Genomic DNA, 15617 nt, shown 5'->3' with positions numbered 1-15617 from the left:
CAGTGTGTTTGTGTGTGTGGTGCTGATGCTGTGCGCTCCTGAGCCATGAGTCTGAGAACCAATCAGAGCGCCTCTCTCTCTCTCTCTCTCTCTCTCTGCAAACCACTTGTTCACACACACACAGATACACACTCAAAGTCTCACACACGCCCACGCTCACACTCACACTCGTCCTCCTGCATCTCTCTCTCTCTCTCTCTCTCTCTCTCTCTCTCTCTCTCTCTCTCTCTCTCTCTCTCTCTCTCAGATGAAGATGGTCCCTGCTGTCATCACAGCGCCTCCTGTCCGTGGAGCAGCACCATCGTCACGCACCCACTCTCTGCGGGAACTTTAAAGTGTCCATGGCGCGCTACGTCAGGTTCCTGCTGCTGCTGCTGTGTCTGATCCTCATCGGCGAGTGCAGGAGGCACAAAAGTCGGAAAAAGCGTTGGTCAACGCCGCCGACGGAGATCCACAAGCTCGGCAAGTAAGTGTAGAGTGTGTGTGTGTGTGTGACATTTTTTCTATTTTAGATGTTTGTGCTGATGTAAATGAACACTGGGATCCAGAAGTGATCAAACCATCACATAATCCCCAACATGAATGAAATCCACTTTCTCTGTTTTATGTATTTCACCATAAAATAATTATTTATGCAGCTGCAGCGGATTTTACCTGCTCTGTGTTTGCAAGAACACTGTGATTACTCAACTAATCCTGCTAGATTTGCTCTGAGATGTTTTGTCACACTTGACATGTATCGCCTTTTCTTCCATGGAAACAACCCGTGCGTAAAAACGCAGCCAGAGCGCACCTCTCTCTCTCTCTCTCTCTCCCTGTCTCTCTCTCTCTCCCCTCTCTCTGTTTTCCGCTGCGACAGCGGCAGATTAGAGGAGGGAAAAAAATGTTGGTTGTGATTTCAGCTGAGTGAAGATTCTTCATCAGAGTGGATTTGAGGGTAAAGAGACTTAAAAGTGGAGGGATTTGAGGAGGATATTCTCTTTTAAGCCTTTTGTTTGGACGGATATTTATCCTTCAGTTTTCAAAGAGCATCAAACATCCACCAGCAGGAGTCTGGCTTTTTGAGTGCATGATTAAAAAATGCTTCTAGATTCCTCATTAACAAGGGGTCAAACATCAGTCAACAACAAAAAGTTGCTGCTGCTGGTGTTGGTTTTATTTATTTTTTGGTTGGTTAATTGATTAATCAACTAATTGTTGCAGAAATGGGCTTTTTTGTTTTGTTTTGTAAATGTGCAGAACAAGTATCAGCTATAATTAAACTCAAGGAGGAAGAAAAGCAAAGTAATTAAAACATGAAACCTTGTTCAGCATTTTTTTCTGTGAAAACACTCTTTAAAAAACAGTTAAAACCCCACAGGATGATTATTAAGGAGCTGACACACATACACACACACACACGATCATGCAGCATTTGAAATGAGGATCCTCACAGACAGAGAACATCATAACCCTAAAACCAGGTCTTAACCCCCAAAAGCCCTTTAAAGATGTGAGGACCAGCCAAAACACACATGCGCGCACGCACACACGGGAGCGGAAGAACATCTGTCGTTGATTTGATTTGATTTGAGATTGGTTGAAAAGAAGAAAATGACACCACATCACTACTATTTCAGGAGTATCTGTCTTTGTGGTCTTGTATTTAGGACTTTTTCTGGCATAAACACTGACTTTGTCAGGACCAGTAATCCTCATGGAGACCAAAACCTGGTCCGTGTGAGGCAGAACCTCATTTAGGAAGAACTGGTTCAATTTAAGGCTTTAAAGATTTGAAGTGTGGTTAAGTTTAGGGCGTTAACTGGTTATGGTTAAGGTTAGACTGGTCGTCAATGCAGAGTGTGTGTTTGTGTGCTATTCCTCCGTGCCACCGCGCTTGTCCAAATTCTATTATTAAAGACACATCATTGAGCCACACTGGGTGTCTTTTTTATTTAGTTTTTTCTCTCACCAGAGAACCAGATGTGGATGAATACGTTGCTAATAACAGCAGGGATGAGCTCTTTATTCTCGCTATTATTGGTCCATTACTGGTCAAAATCCCTAGGAAAATCATAATATCTGATATGCATCCCCTAAATATGAAAATAAATGATTCATTCATTCAGTCTGTCTCATCCGTCTTGAAAAAGAGGTATTAAATCATCCCTAAAAACCTGTCCCCATGTGCTGCATCATTCCCCTCTTCCCCTCGACTGATAGTGTATTCAAATGTTTTGAGTCTTCACAAAATGAAAGTATAAACCGTGTTCGTGTAAATGGAGTTGTGCGTTTCCTCAGCAGGAGCCTGTGTGTGTTTGGTGCAGGAAAGTCCAGCTCTGTATATGAAGGAGAAAAATATCCTCATACAGAAGCAAATCCTCCCTTTGTGATTTCTATCCATTCCACAGAAAGGTTTAGTGCCGGTGTGAGGAAAAGACTCAGAGCGGGTGGGAAGTGAATCGCTGTCCATATCATCAGAGTCAGTCACAGAAACTTTTCATCTTCAGATGCATGTATTTAAGGAGAGTTGGAGTTTAAGAAGCCCCAAAAACAGTGTATCGCTCCCTGCAGGACGTTTAAATCACTTTACACCACATTAAAGCTGCAGTTTCTCTTAGTTTCTGGAAATACATTTGATTGTTGAGTTTCATCAGCAGGTTATTTAAATACTCATCATTTCACAATCGCATCCCAAGCTCACACAAATGAGCATAAATAGACACATTTGTTTGGTACACTGAAATAATACTATTATGACTCCATTTAAAATATCCAAAGGTACAATCCAGCTAAAACATCATATCTTCAAATCCCCGGTTGGGATCTGGGTTTCCTCAAGTGTCTTCATGTGTACTGTGTACTGCTATGAGTTTACAGTTTATGTCCAGCATTTAACTTGTGAATTGTATTTCCTCTATATTTATACAAAGTACACTCTTAAATTAGGGTACAACATAGGGCCACAGACAAGCTGTTGTACCCCTAAAAGTACAACTGTGTACCTTATTTTCTGAGCGTGTATGTGGCAGATGGCCTGATGAAGTCACTCTCCAGACACTGACTCGTTTTATTATGTTCATTTTCTAGATCTCTTTGTTAAAGGCGCCATATGTAAGAATGTGGCCAAAAACGGTTACTACATTCAAATTCAAAATACTGAGGTCTTTTAGTGCCGTTTTTTTTTACGTAACTGGCAACCCGTGGTTGCTCGGCAGCTGAGACTCTACTGACTGCAACGATTGGTAGACGGCGGTAGGTGGCGCCACATGCCAAAACATGATTTCAAAACATAAACATGATTTGCAGTCTGCAAAATATTTTTTTTAATGCAAATATTTTGTCTGTACTGTTGTTGTTGGTGAGTTCAGTTTGTTATATGAACATTATTCCTGAGTCTCTGTGACATATTAGGAGGATTTTATGGCCAGTTGCTTTAGATTTATTACATAATGCACCTTTAAGGTTTCTTTGCAGCATAGGCAGCTGTTAACAATGTTGAAGTAGAGATATTTCCATTGTATGCAGAGTAGGTGTAATAGAACAACCAACAGTAGTATCTGCTCCCTGTGAACTGCTCTGTCATTGGTCACATCCTCCCACGATGCTACAGACATACTGTAACTGTGAGGCAGTAAACAGAGGAGCAGCAGAATGGATGATCTAGTTCTCTCTGTCAAATAACTTTCTCATTTTTTCCATATTTTTCCCTGTACAAGGGTTTTTGTGGATAAAGGTTGTCACCTGCTGTACAGACTGTAATGAGGTGAACCGTGTTTGTGATGTTGGGTTATATAAATGAAAGTGCCTTGACTTGATTTACATTATATTGAAAGGTTATTATCATATAATTAAACACACAGCCTGCATTGTAATGTATTTGCTGTATAACTATATTCACTATATAGATGGATGGAGGGATGGGGTTTACATTTATGCACTTCCAGTAAACCCTATCTGATTATCCTTTATTAGGAGCTGGGGATTGATTGCACAATTTTCTGGTTGACTACTCTGTCTGGAACGTTCTAATAACAATGATAATCTCTGGTGATTGGGACATTTTTGGTCTTTTGGTTCTTGGTTGTTGACTCTCAATTATAAAATATCTGTTTTTTTTCCTCTGAGAAAGTTAGTTGAGCTATAAAGAACAAGAAAACTTCATTCATAATGTCAGCAAATGGCGTTATTGGATAAAAACTGAGGAGTTAATGGTCTCCATCACTAGTTTCAGCTCTTCTCCAATAGAACATGATGTCAGATTTGTATTATAATATGTTCCCATGTAGAGGAACATAGATAATAAAGCAGAGCACATACAGTAAGAGTGGACACCAGTGTAATTGTATAGTCCAGTATGAGCCTGGTTGCAGGTGATGTTCACATATCACCGGTCAAATCACAAATCTTGAGGCTTAAAGGGGGAGTTCAGATTGTGATGGGTGAAAAACTGTCTGCATGTCTGTAAAAGTGTCCGTTTGCTCGTTTTCAGCCCTCTGTCGAAAAAGGTTTCGGATGGAACCAAGACCCGCAAGGTGAAGACCAGCCACCTCCTGCGCATCGACGACCACGACTTCACTCTGAGGCCCGCCTTCGCAGGTAAGCTCATCGCACGGCTGCTGCAGATAATGAGCCCACATTTATCCTTTACTCTTACGCGTCTTTGAAGAAATCTTCCTTGATTCTGAGTCACATCACACGCTGACTATTCAGCTCAGCACTCTGTCGACAGCAACTGTGTGCTGTTGACATGTCAGGCGACATCCTTTGTTCAACCTGAGCGTGACTGGAATAGAAGAAGTCGGCTCATTTTCCACCACCTGTCTTCCCCTCCATTCAAGTGCCAAATCTTTTACGAGGACAGAAATAGGTGAGACGCAGAGTTTTGCAGCCTCCAGCTAAAGAAAAAAGAAAACAGAGTTTCTCAGCAGGCTGTGTAGGGAAAGAAAAAGCCCCTGCTGCTTTAAAATTATCACTGCTGATGTGTTACTTTTCTGACAGATGTTTTTAAGGCCGTTATTTGTCAACTCTGACTCCTCCTGATATAAGCCCAAGTCACTTTAAGGCCACGCTCTGTGTCCTTGCTTTACCCTGAATGTTATGACAATAGTGCAGCTTCTAGGATTTGAGGAGACAATTAAAAATAAGAAGCTTATTTATTGAACTAAAGAGCTCAATTCAATCTGGAGTTCAATGTTGGTGCCCGAGGTGAGATTCGGATTTGGTCCCCCCCATGTCGGCCACCCACTGTCACCGACAGACATCACTGTGGTTTATAGAAACACATTTTTAAGTAACTCCTAGACACACAAAGCAATTTTTCCATGAAAAAGTGACAATGACAATGAGACAATGAGACTTACACACTGATAATAGTAGTAATACAAAAAGTAATGCAAACGCTATAGTATGGTAGTTGACAGTGAATTTTAAAAAAGTAGTATGCAAACAAAATTTGCAAAAAAGAAAATAATACTCTAAATAACATAGAAACAACATAGAAAAGAATTTAGAAAATGGTAAAATAATTTCCTTGCTGCATTATTTGTTGTGTTATTAAATGGTATCTTCTGAGAAACCTCTCAATCAGAAGACTTTTCTTTGGGGCCCCAAGCATATGCCCGGTATGCCCGTCCTGTTGGTGTGCCTCTGCTTCCTGTTGAGACGCTATTGACACATGGTAGACCTCAGGTAGGTCATTGTCAGCTTCAGTTTTCAAAGAAAATAAGAAATAAAACGCCACTGGAATAATGACAATAAATCTGCCATCCACACATTGGGATACACGTCTCTCAATGTCAAAGTCAACTTTATTTATAGAGCATATTTCAAACAACCCTAGTTGACCAAAGTGCTGCACAGGCACACACACAGGCAAAGGACACCAACAAACAAGCTCCAAGATAAATATTGACATTTTCAATATAATCAAATAAGAATGAGGCAGTGTAAAAGAAAAGTTGTCCTGGAGAAGAGGTGCATTTTCAGGGTCTGGGCTGCTCTTAAATGAGCCACTATTGAAAAGACTCGGCCACCTCTTTTACACCTTGTTCTAGAAAAAATCCAAGTGCAACTGGGTTCAGGATCTCGTATCTCTGGCAGGAGTTTGGACTGATTTCTCCCGTCTGAAGACGAGCTACTGCCTTTTGTTCTGCTGCATTGTAGCTGACGAAGAGATGACTGGTCCGGACCCACACATAAATAATTACAGTAATCCAATCTTGACGTAATAAAGACGCAAATAACTCGGAGTCTCTGCTGGGGATGTAGGGTTTTATTTTAGCCAAGAGACATAGCTGGGAAAAAACTTTTTTTCTAAATAAACTAATAGTTTAAAAAAGCTGTCAAAGATTACGCCAAAGATTCTTGGCAGAATAACGGGAAAATTAAGTTAGAGGGCCAAGAGTGTGGACACAGTTTGTCAGGTTGTCCAAAAACAGCAATTTCAGTCTTATTTCCATTTAGATTCAGGAAATGCAATTCCAGCCGTCATTTATGCAATTGCAATTTGTTTTTTGTTCTGATGGGCGAATAGATCTGGATATTGTCTGCAAAACAATGGAAGGAGATATTGTCTTTTTCAAAGATAGATCCCAGGGGCAGCATGTGCTGTGCAATGAGAATGGGCCCCAGAATAAAGCCTTGAGGTACCCCACAGGAGAGTGGGGCTGGAGATGAAGTGAACAGAAAAACTGTGATCTGTGAGGTATGACTGAAACCACTTAAAGGTCACATAGAGTGGTCCTGTTGCACATATATGTGAGTTATGGAGGTCTACATACACATATATTAACTTGTTTTTATGGTCAAAATCCTCCTAGTTGATGTAAACGAGCCGATTGAAATCTGTCCTTTTCGAAGCGCTTGTCAGTCGAGCTATTTTTAGCCATAAATCTCGCCCGAGAAGACAGAGTGTGTTGTGATTGGCCAGCCAGCGTAGAGCCTTCCCACCTGTGTTGTGATTGGCCAGGTATCTGGAAGTGACGTTATCTATCACGTCAGCTCTCAGAAGCGCAGCTCCCCCCTCTGGAACGGCAGATGCACTGCTCCTCATTATCAAAACATTGTTTTAACAGTGTTTAAAAATAGCTTCGTCATGACTCCCCGCCGCAGTCCCTTTATGACTTTAAACCGGAGTCAGACCCAGAGTCAGAAGACACTGTCGCTCGTGAAACACCTCCACAACGGACGTTATTCTTCTTCTGCGGTTCAATGTACGTAACCGGATGTGCCCAGACTACCGCCCGGAGCAGGTCAATCGGTTGTTCAGGAGAACCGCTGCTTACATAACGTTAACGGGATTTTCAGTGATCTCGTTGAGCCCCGAGATTACAATAAAACACAACTTTCTCAGCAATGGCTGAACTGTTTGTTTCGAACCGTCAGGCTTCATAAACAAGGTAATGACGCAGATACACACCAAAAAAAACAGCGATAATTGGAACTTCCGGTCTAGTTCCGCTTTAAGAGCAGTATCCTTGATCCCCACACACTGCTCAAGGTGGCAGCAGTCAGGTCTAAAAGCACTAGCACAACAGGGTTTCCAGCATCAGTAATTAAAAGAAGATCATTAAAAACTCTTAAACGAGCAGTTTCAGTGCTATGATGTATTTTAAAACCAAACTTTATACAGATGTTAATTTTGCATTTCCATTGTCAGCTGCCTCCAATCCAGGTCTGACTGTCCACTACAGTTCAGAGTATTGCTCACGGCTCTATAGAGAGCAGGGCAGGACATTTGAAAAGTTCCCCAAACTTGTTGTGAACTTCACTCTGAAATCTTTCCTGCAGTGAAGTAATATCACCATCCACCACCAAAGTGAAAAATTATTCTTTTTTTTTTTATGTTGTCAATCCTCTATATTTGGCTTTATTTTCCTCTTCCAATTTCCTTCTTTTTCTCCCTAAAGGCATTGACCTTGTCACTGTGAAGAGAAATAACACACACTGTTTCTGTCCTCGTATTAATGTTTACCTTCAGTCCATGGCTGCTGGCCAGTGAAAACTATAAAGATCAGAATGCTGGGTAATGCAAACTTTCTCTTTCGCGTTTTTCTTTCTTAACTATTATTATATTACTACGTACATTCATCTGTTAAGCAATGTAAGGCCATTTTATTGAGGTTGTGCAGCAGCCGTCCAGTAGATGCTGCCCAAGGTGACCTATGACCTATCAGCTCTGGACCATTGCATGTGTGTTTTGACACTAAATTTTGATTAACTTTTTAGTTTTAGTTTGTCTAAAATTGCTTTTAGTTGATTCGACTACATTTCTCCCATATATAATCTATATTGCACTTTGTTGTGTGTTTACAATATTTGAAGACAGTGAAACATAACACTCGGATTGATTATATTCCAAAATGAGCAGCATTGGTGGTTTGTTTTAGTTTGAACTACAGTTTGAACTTATTCTTTGCATGACTTTCTGAATGACTCGTCTCCAAATGTAGCTGCAGGTTCGTTTTGTTTTTTTCCTTCCTTTGTTTAGCTCTGATCGGATGTCTTCCCGATTAAGTTTTTGTCATAACAACTTTTATTTTTATTTAGTTAAAGTCTTGTTTTCTTCAGTGAAAAATGGTCGCTGCTGAAATACATGACCACTACGGTGGATTCCAAGCTCCTCTGGGACCTCATTTAGAGAGGATGCAGATGGGAGCGGGACCTAATTTTGTTTGCCGGTGCGAGCAGCAGCTCTGTGGACAGGTTCACAGACTTGTACTGTCCTTCTAGAGAGGGAGTGTGGTTTGCAGTGGATGACAGGAACAACCACGATCATAAGTAAAAAGACGTGGGACAATAATAAAAAAACACAGTTAAAAGACAACCCAATTAAAAGAGGCTTTGATCAGATGTTAAAATGGGATAGAAACAATAAAGTAGTGCAAATAGTGCGTGTTTATTGCACTTGGGAGAAGAACAGTTTGTAGTTTGTTGCTCTTAAACCTGATATACCTGTATCTCTGCCCAGGAGGGAGAAGAGAAGATTTCATTTGTCCAGGAATGAGTGATCACAGCTGGCTAAGATTGAGTGCCCCCTTCTGCAAAACTGCTCTTTCATAAAATGCCAGCCAGAGAAAGCTTCTGTGTGCCTGGTATTTTGCTGGCTACCTTATACTGATAGGTCAGGTTTCTTGAAGTGATGATACCGATGTCAGTGTGTGCACTGACATCACTGAAAACATAGCTGGCAGCCATGAAACAAGGAAGAACTGATTTTATAACCACTCAAACAAAATCATGCCTGAGTTTAGGGCAAAACAATGCATTTCTCCATTTCATCTCACCATTGAACAACCCTTTCTAACTGGAAACTGAAGTTTGCAAAGCACTCACTCGCCTGCAGCAAACTCCATAGAGAAAATCATCATTTGTTAGCCTGCAGGGGGGGGGAATTAATTTGTTAAAATTGTGTCACTGAAGCAAATCTGACAAAGCATTTAGACGCTAAAGTCACACAATAACACATTCACTGATTGAGGTAGCAGTGGATTAACGACGCGTTTGATCTAATCAGTGATTTTCTCGATGGACTTTTGAATCAGGGGAGAGCGATGTCACGAGGTTCAGTTTATGGCAAGATAAAGCAACAGTCACATTCTTTAGATATCATAGACTTAGCAGGTATAGATTTTAGTAGGTGAGACTTGGTTAAAGGGACACTGCGTAGTATTTATGGGTTTATATGACCCAAAATCCACTTTTTTTATACACATAATATTAATATTAATATTAATATTAATATTAATATTATTATTGTTATTATGTGCTCCTGCATTGTCTAGTCGCTGTATAATAGTTTTTGTTTCATTTTCGTAGTGTTTCAAAAAGTCATGTAAAATAACATGGTCACGGGCCACTACTGCATTGCCACTGTAAGCAGCGAGACGCCATGTTTCTACGGGAGCCTGTAAGGACAAACCCGAGAGAACCAATCGAGCGCCGAGACGAGGCTGAGAGCGGATCTTTTTACGCGTTTAGAATGGAGGGCCACACGTATTTTACAGCGGATAAAGGAACACCAGTACCTGACCGTACGCCCGCACCACGGAGAAAGACGACGAGGACATTTGACCAGCTGAGGATACCGTAGCGCTCAGGGAAGGGAGGGGGTGAGCAGAGGAGCAGTTCGTTGTTGTAAATTTCAGCCTCTCCTCTAGATGTCACTATAAACTACTTACTTCACCTTTAAGTGACTGGCAGCCGGGATTTCAGAAGCATTTCCGTGTCTCAGGCAGCTCACAGTGACACACACTGACTATGTGCCAGTGCTCCATACAACCACATTTAAAAAAAAAACTCAACTATCCCTTTAATAATGATGAACAGTCATTTCTTTTTGTTATGCACCGTGCAGCACGAGATTCAACACAAAGGGAAAAGTAAAGAAAGTAAATGTGGTCGTCTTGTTCAAACACGGCTGATTTTGGAAAGTGCCCTGCTGCTACCCTTGAGACACCGTGTGCTTATTTGACTGGAAGAGGTGTCAAAGTGTGTGTGTGTGTGTGTGTGTGTGTGTGTGTGTGTGTGTGTGTGTGTGTGTGTGTGTGTGTGTGTGTGTGTGTGTGTGTGTGTGTGAGACAGAGAGAGACAGAGAGAGAGAGTGTGCAGCAGCAGCTGCCATGGATCCTCCAGGGCTTCAAAAGGAGCAACTGCAGTGTCACTAATGAAATCTCCTTACATCACTACTTTTTTCTCTTCTGGTGGAAACGATATGTAGAATGAGAGGTTCTTATGTGCCATTTGGGGCCATGGCGAGAATTCCCAAGTCACAATCAAAACAGAATCCTGAGTGTGGAGTAATTTTATTGTCTATAAACAGCTCCGTGATCCCCGGGAAAGATGCTGAGGACAGAGATGTTAATTGTTTGGTGCAACAGCGGGTTTGCAGGTGATAATGTTCTGTTATCCTGATCAGAGGCACCTGCACTGCTGTCACTGACACCCCCTGCTCCTGTGGCACATAGAGGAAGATGAAGACAAGAGAGCGTTGTTGTTTGAACATAATTTGTCAAGTTCTGAGTCCTTGGGAACATCTATTTCTGGAGCTGCACCACCTTGTCTGCCTCAGGTATTATTTTAAGGCCTGTCATGCTTTAGCTACATGTGCATTAAAGAAACAGCGTGCTTTGGATTGTGAAGCACATAAATGCGTCAGTTGCCTGGGATTTCCCCCACTCTCAACTGTGTATAGTGCCCATAATGGAAGAGTGGAGCTGTATAATCTAGTCAGGATGAAGCAGCTGTGGATTTACAGCTGCTAATCCACGAAACACAGGAGCAGTCCGGTATCATCACGAGGAGGAACGGATCATCTCTTTTCAAACACATGTGCAGGAATTATACATGAGGACGATTTGATCTCAGGAAGTGTGACGAAAAGGAAAATGAATGCGGTAGATTGTTGATAAAGAGGAGCTGATTTCACTTCACGTGAAAGCTTTTCATGTCTTATTATCTCCATCGATGTTTTTGTAGTTTTCATCCGTGTGAGTTTATCTGTGTACGTTTGTCCTCCTGTTAGCAACTTCCTCTCTACGCTTTTTTGTATTTTTCCCATTAGATTTTGGTAAGAATCTACCCACAAAAAAGTGATCAAATGTTCCCTTATAAATGGCAAAGTTGTAAAAAAAAACATCATATTTAAAGGTGCATTATGTAATAAATCTAAATCAACTGGCCATAAAATCCTCCTAATATGTCACAGAGACTCAGGAATAATGTTCATATAACAAACTGAACTCACCAACAACAACAGTACAGACAAAATATTTGCATTAAAAAATATATTTTGCAGACTGCAAATCATGTTTATGTTTTGAAATCAGCATGTGGCGCCACCTACCGCCGTCTACCGATCATTGCAGTCTGTAGAGTCTCAGCTGCAGAGCAACCACGGGTTGCCAGTTACGTCAGAAAACATAACCTAAAATACCTCAGTATTTTGAATTTGAATGTAGTAACCGTTTTTGGCCACATTCTTACATATGGCACCTTTAAATCTTGTTTATATAGCAGTTTTCATACAAATGTGACACTAGGTGCTTTAAAAAAAAAAAAAAAAAACATCCCCACCCACCAACACATTTTCCAGCCCAGATACATTCACACACCTTAATAGATAAGACAGGATGTCTTATGTTCGAAAAATCAGATAAAAAAAACTGATAAATAAGTAAATAAATACATCAATAAGTAAATACACAATAAATAAATATGCATAAACACACTCAAATTAAAAAGTAAAAGATAACAAATAGACAGTAATAAAACGGAAGGATAAAAGGAAGGACTTGATTCTGCTCTTAAAAGTATCAACGCTCTGCTCTTCACATCTTCAGTGAAGATGTTCCACTGTCACACGCCATAACAGAAAAGAAGAAGCCTCATTGTGTGTCTAACTTTGTTATCTTTAAAAGTCGACTTCCAGAAAACCTGAGGGTTCTTGAGCACTGACAGTCTGCCATCAGACTGTTTCCATCATGGTATGGTTAGGTATAGTTTGGATTGGTTAAGCCCCGGGTCAGGCTTGTGTCTAAACTGAGGACCGTACCTTTACAATGGAGGACATCCAGCAGCTCTTATTTTCCTGCTCGTTCTGTGGCTGTTAGATGTCAAACTTTGTATGAGAATAGACTGCGGGCGTTGAAGCAACACTAGTCGCAGTGAAGTGACGTTGTTCTGCCCAATCGGTTGACTGTTGTGACCGCGCCGTGGGGAGAGTGCCGAAAATGGAACAGATGGGGCTGGTTATTTTGGAACTGTTCCAAATGGAATCACAAAACATATGTATTGTACTGTGCCAAACTGAGCTGTTCCACTCCATGTCTCATCTGGATCCAATTGACCAATATCATGACAATTTAAATGGTTCAGTCTAGGACTGCAACGAACAACTGTTTTCATAATCGATTATTTTCTCATTTAAAATGTGTGATTGAAAATGATTACATTTCAATGATTTCTTTGTTACATCGAGCAAATGAACCAGAAAATGTTCATGAGAAATCAGAAAACTTGTTTTAATGATGAAAAAACCCTCAAACAATAATCAAATAATTGTTTCAGTCTGAGCTCAGATGTGTAAATCTCAGCGTTAGCTTAACAGATCCGGATTTTGTCATGCTTATATGAGATGGTAATAAGCAGGTGAAGTTGTTTACAGTGGATCAAAATATAAAGCTTTCAGGTGCAGGTGACAAAGTATTTGAGCCTTGGCAGAAGTCTTTGCTCCCTGAGTGCTCTTGTTTAAAATGTAAAAAACCTTGAATATTTTTTGATAATCTGTTTTGTTTATGAAGTGTCATGTCATGCAATAATTAATGTATGGTTGTCGCAAAATCCTACAGCACACCATGGACTCAGCTCCCATTTGGGAACTACTGTCCTGTCTGATAGGCTCACAGCTCATCAGTCATCAGCATATACAAGTGAAACTCTCACCCTTTTCTTTAAATTTCATCACTCCTCAAAACAAGGAAAACACAGGGGTTTTGGAAACCAGTGCAGCAGCCGTTCTCTCATTTAGGATTCTTTCAGTGTTCCTCATTCAAGAGCTAAATTATCCAGAGAAGTCTCCTTCACTCCCAGACAAACAGAGCAACGGTGATTAGATCTGGTAAACACACTGAAAAGTGTTTTTCTACAGACACAGGGGTGAGGGAGGACCAACAAGCTGAGCTCCTGCCTCACCTTCACTCAGCTTCAAGGTATACAATGACTAAAGATCAGGATCTTGTTAAAAGAAAACACACACACACACACACACACACACCCACACCCACACCCACACCCACACACACACACTTAAACACTACTAATAATATTTTGAACTTTCAGCCTAGTTGCCAGGATGATAGTGTTCATATGTGCAAACCACATGTTACTGTAAGCTCTAATATAGGCTCTAACCTTTATTATATGACTTATTTATGTGTGCAGACATGCGTATCAACCAAGTGACTGACAGGAAACTAAAGTTTGCAAGAAAACACTCACTTGCCTGCACCAAACTCCATACAGAAAATCCTAATTTTTAGCCTGCGGTGAAAGGGAAGGTGTCAATCTACTGCTGCCTCATTATGTATAAGTTTGTGTCACTGAAGTAAATCTGGCCAAATGATTGCAAACACTGAAGTCACAAAAGAACACATTGGAATTCACTGTTTGACGCTGCAGTGGATCAATTTCCCAGTTTCCAGCTGGAAAATGTGGTCTAATGGCATAATTATATTTCCATGTTTGCAGACATGCATATCAGTGTTCATGTGCAATGTACATGTTTGTAACCATACGTTAAAAGGCATCATCAAGCTCTCCATTGTGCCATACTTTATCATCTGTTTTCCTCTAAGTGGGAACATGATTTTTCAAAATTGACATCATGTTCTATTGAAGATGAGCTGAAACTAGTGATTGAGATCATTAACTACCCTAGAAAATATTTATAGATGTTATAAATCAAATGAGGAAAAGGCTCATTTCCCCATAGATTTCCATTCAGATGAAGTTCTGCTTGCAGCCAGTGGTTTTGCCTCCTGATGGCGGTTTAATATTATTGTCACTTGCCGATCGATTTCACCAAAGAAACCGAAAGACTCCAACCAATTTTTTTGGGTCATAATCTATGATACTAACATGATAGTGTTTTAACCACTTCTGGTGCTTCTTGCTGAAATGAAGAAATTAGAGTTGTGATAACCATTTTCAGAAATTAGTTAGTATTTGTAAATGTTCCTCAAACCCTCAAAATGAAAAAAATCACCAGAACCAAAATCAAAGAAAACAGAAAATAATCACCTTTAAAGTGGAACTCTACCCAGGTTTTGAAGCCGACTCCGCCAAATTTTAAATATCTTCAGAAAGTGGTCAGGGAGTTATCAGTGAGTGAGGAGGGGAAGGAGGGCTGAGTGAGCACTGCTGAGGTCACCAGACAATGTTTTTTGGGGGAGTTCTTCTTGCACAGAAATACTCTGTAAATGTTGTAAACACAACAAATGGAGCAGTTTTCCTCCCGCCCGAATAAACAGGAGCACGCTGAGCTCGCGAGGACTGAAATACGATGTGGCGTCAACACAGGAGCTTTTATTCAGAAAATAAACTGGATGTTTTATTTTCCTACTTCTTCTCCCGTTCGTGCTGAATTCCGCTGAATTATAGTGGCTCTGCAGTGAAATAGAAGTGCTGCATACACTACTAATTTTGTGTGAATACTTTACATAAAATTACCAAGAGTTGGACCTGGATCAGTGAAGAATATTACTAGATATATACACTAGTTTTAACCTGAAAAAAAGGTGGTTTAAGGGTAGAGTTACTCTTTGAGGAGCTGAAGTCACATATCTTTTCACTTTATAAAAATGAGTCAATTCAAACGATTTAGTCATTGAAAGCAGAACGACAACAGCTCCAGAAAAATGCAACGCTGTCCTCGTAATACCTGACATGCAACCATTTTGTGTCAAACTAAGTGTCAAATTTCCTCATGGAATCCCGCAATATCTTCAAGTGTTAAGACGTTTCAAAACATTTCAAAAGGGAACATTCAATCAAGTTCTTCTTCTTACAAAATGTACAGTTGTCACAATTATGATTATGGTTTGCAGAAAAGTAAAAAAATAAAAGAAAACGCTGCATTT

The 15617-nt window shown here is 40.5% G+C and overlaps 1 protein-coding gene across 1 annotated transcript in view; it reads left to right on the top strand.

The window, feature by feature from the left end:
• Positions 1-341: 341 nt before the first annotated feature.
• The window catches only part of LOC310935175 (gamma-aminobutyric acid receptor subunit rho-2-like), a gene marked incomplete at both ends in the record, with an annotated part of 40616 nt that continues 25340 nt past the window's right edge, over positions 342-15617 (top strand). The window contains 2 exons of the mRNA XM_083899019.1: positions 342-466; positions 4472-4578. Of these exons, the coding sequence (XP_083755145.1) occupies positions 342-466; positions 4472-4578 (232 nt within the window). The remainder of the gene's footprint in view (positions 467-4471; positions 4579-15617) is intronic.

The sequence above is a fragment of the Microchirus variegatus genome, assembly GCF_963457635.1.
Source record: "Microchirus variegatus genome assembly, chromosome: 12".
NCBI lineage: Eukaryota > Metazoa > Chordata > Actinopteri > Pleuronectiformes > Soleidae > Microchirus > Microchirus variegatus.
This window is presented reverse-complemented; position numbering and strand designations above follow the sequence as displayed.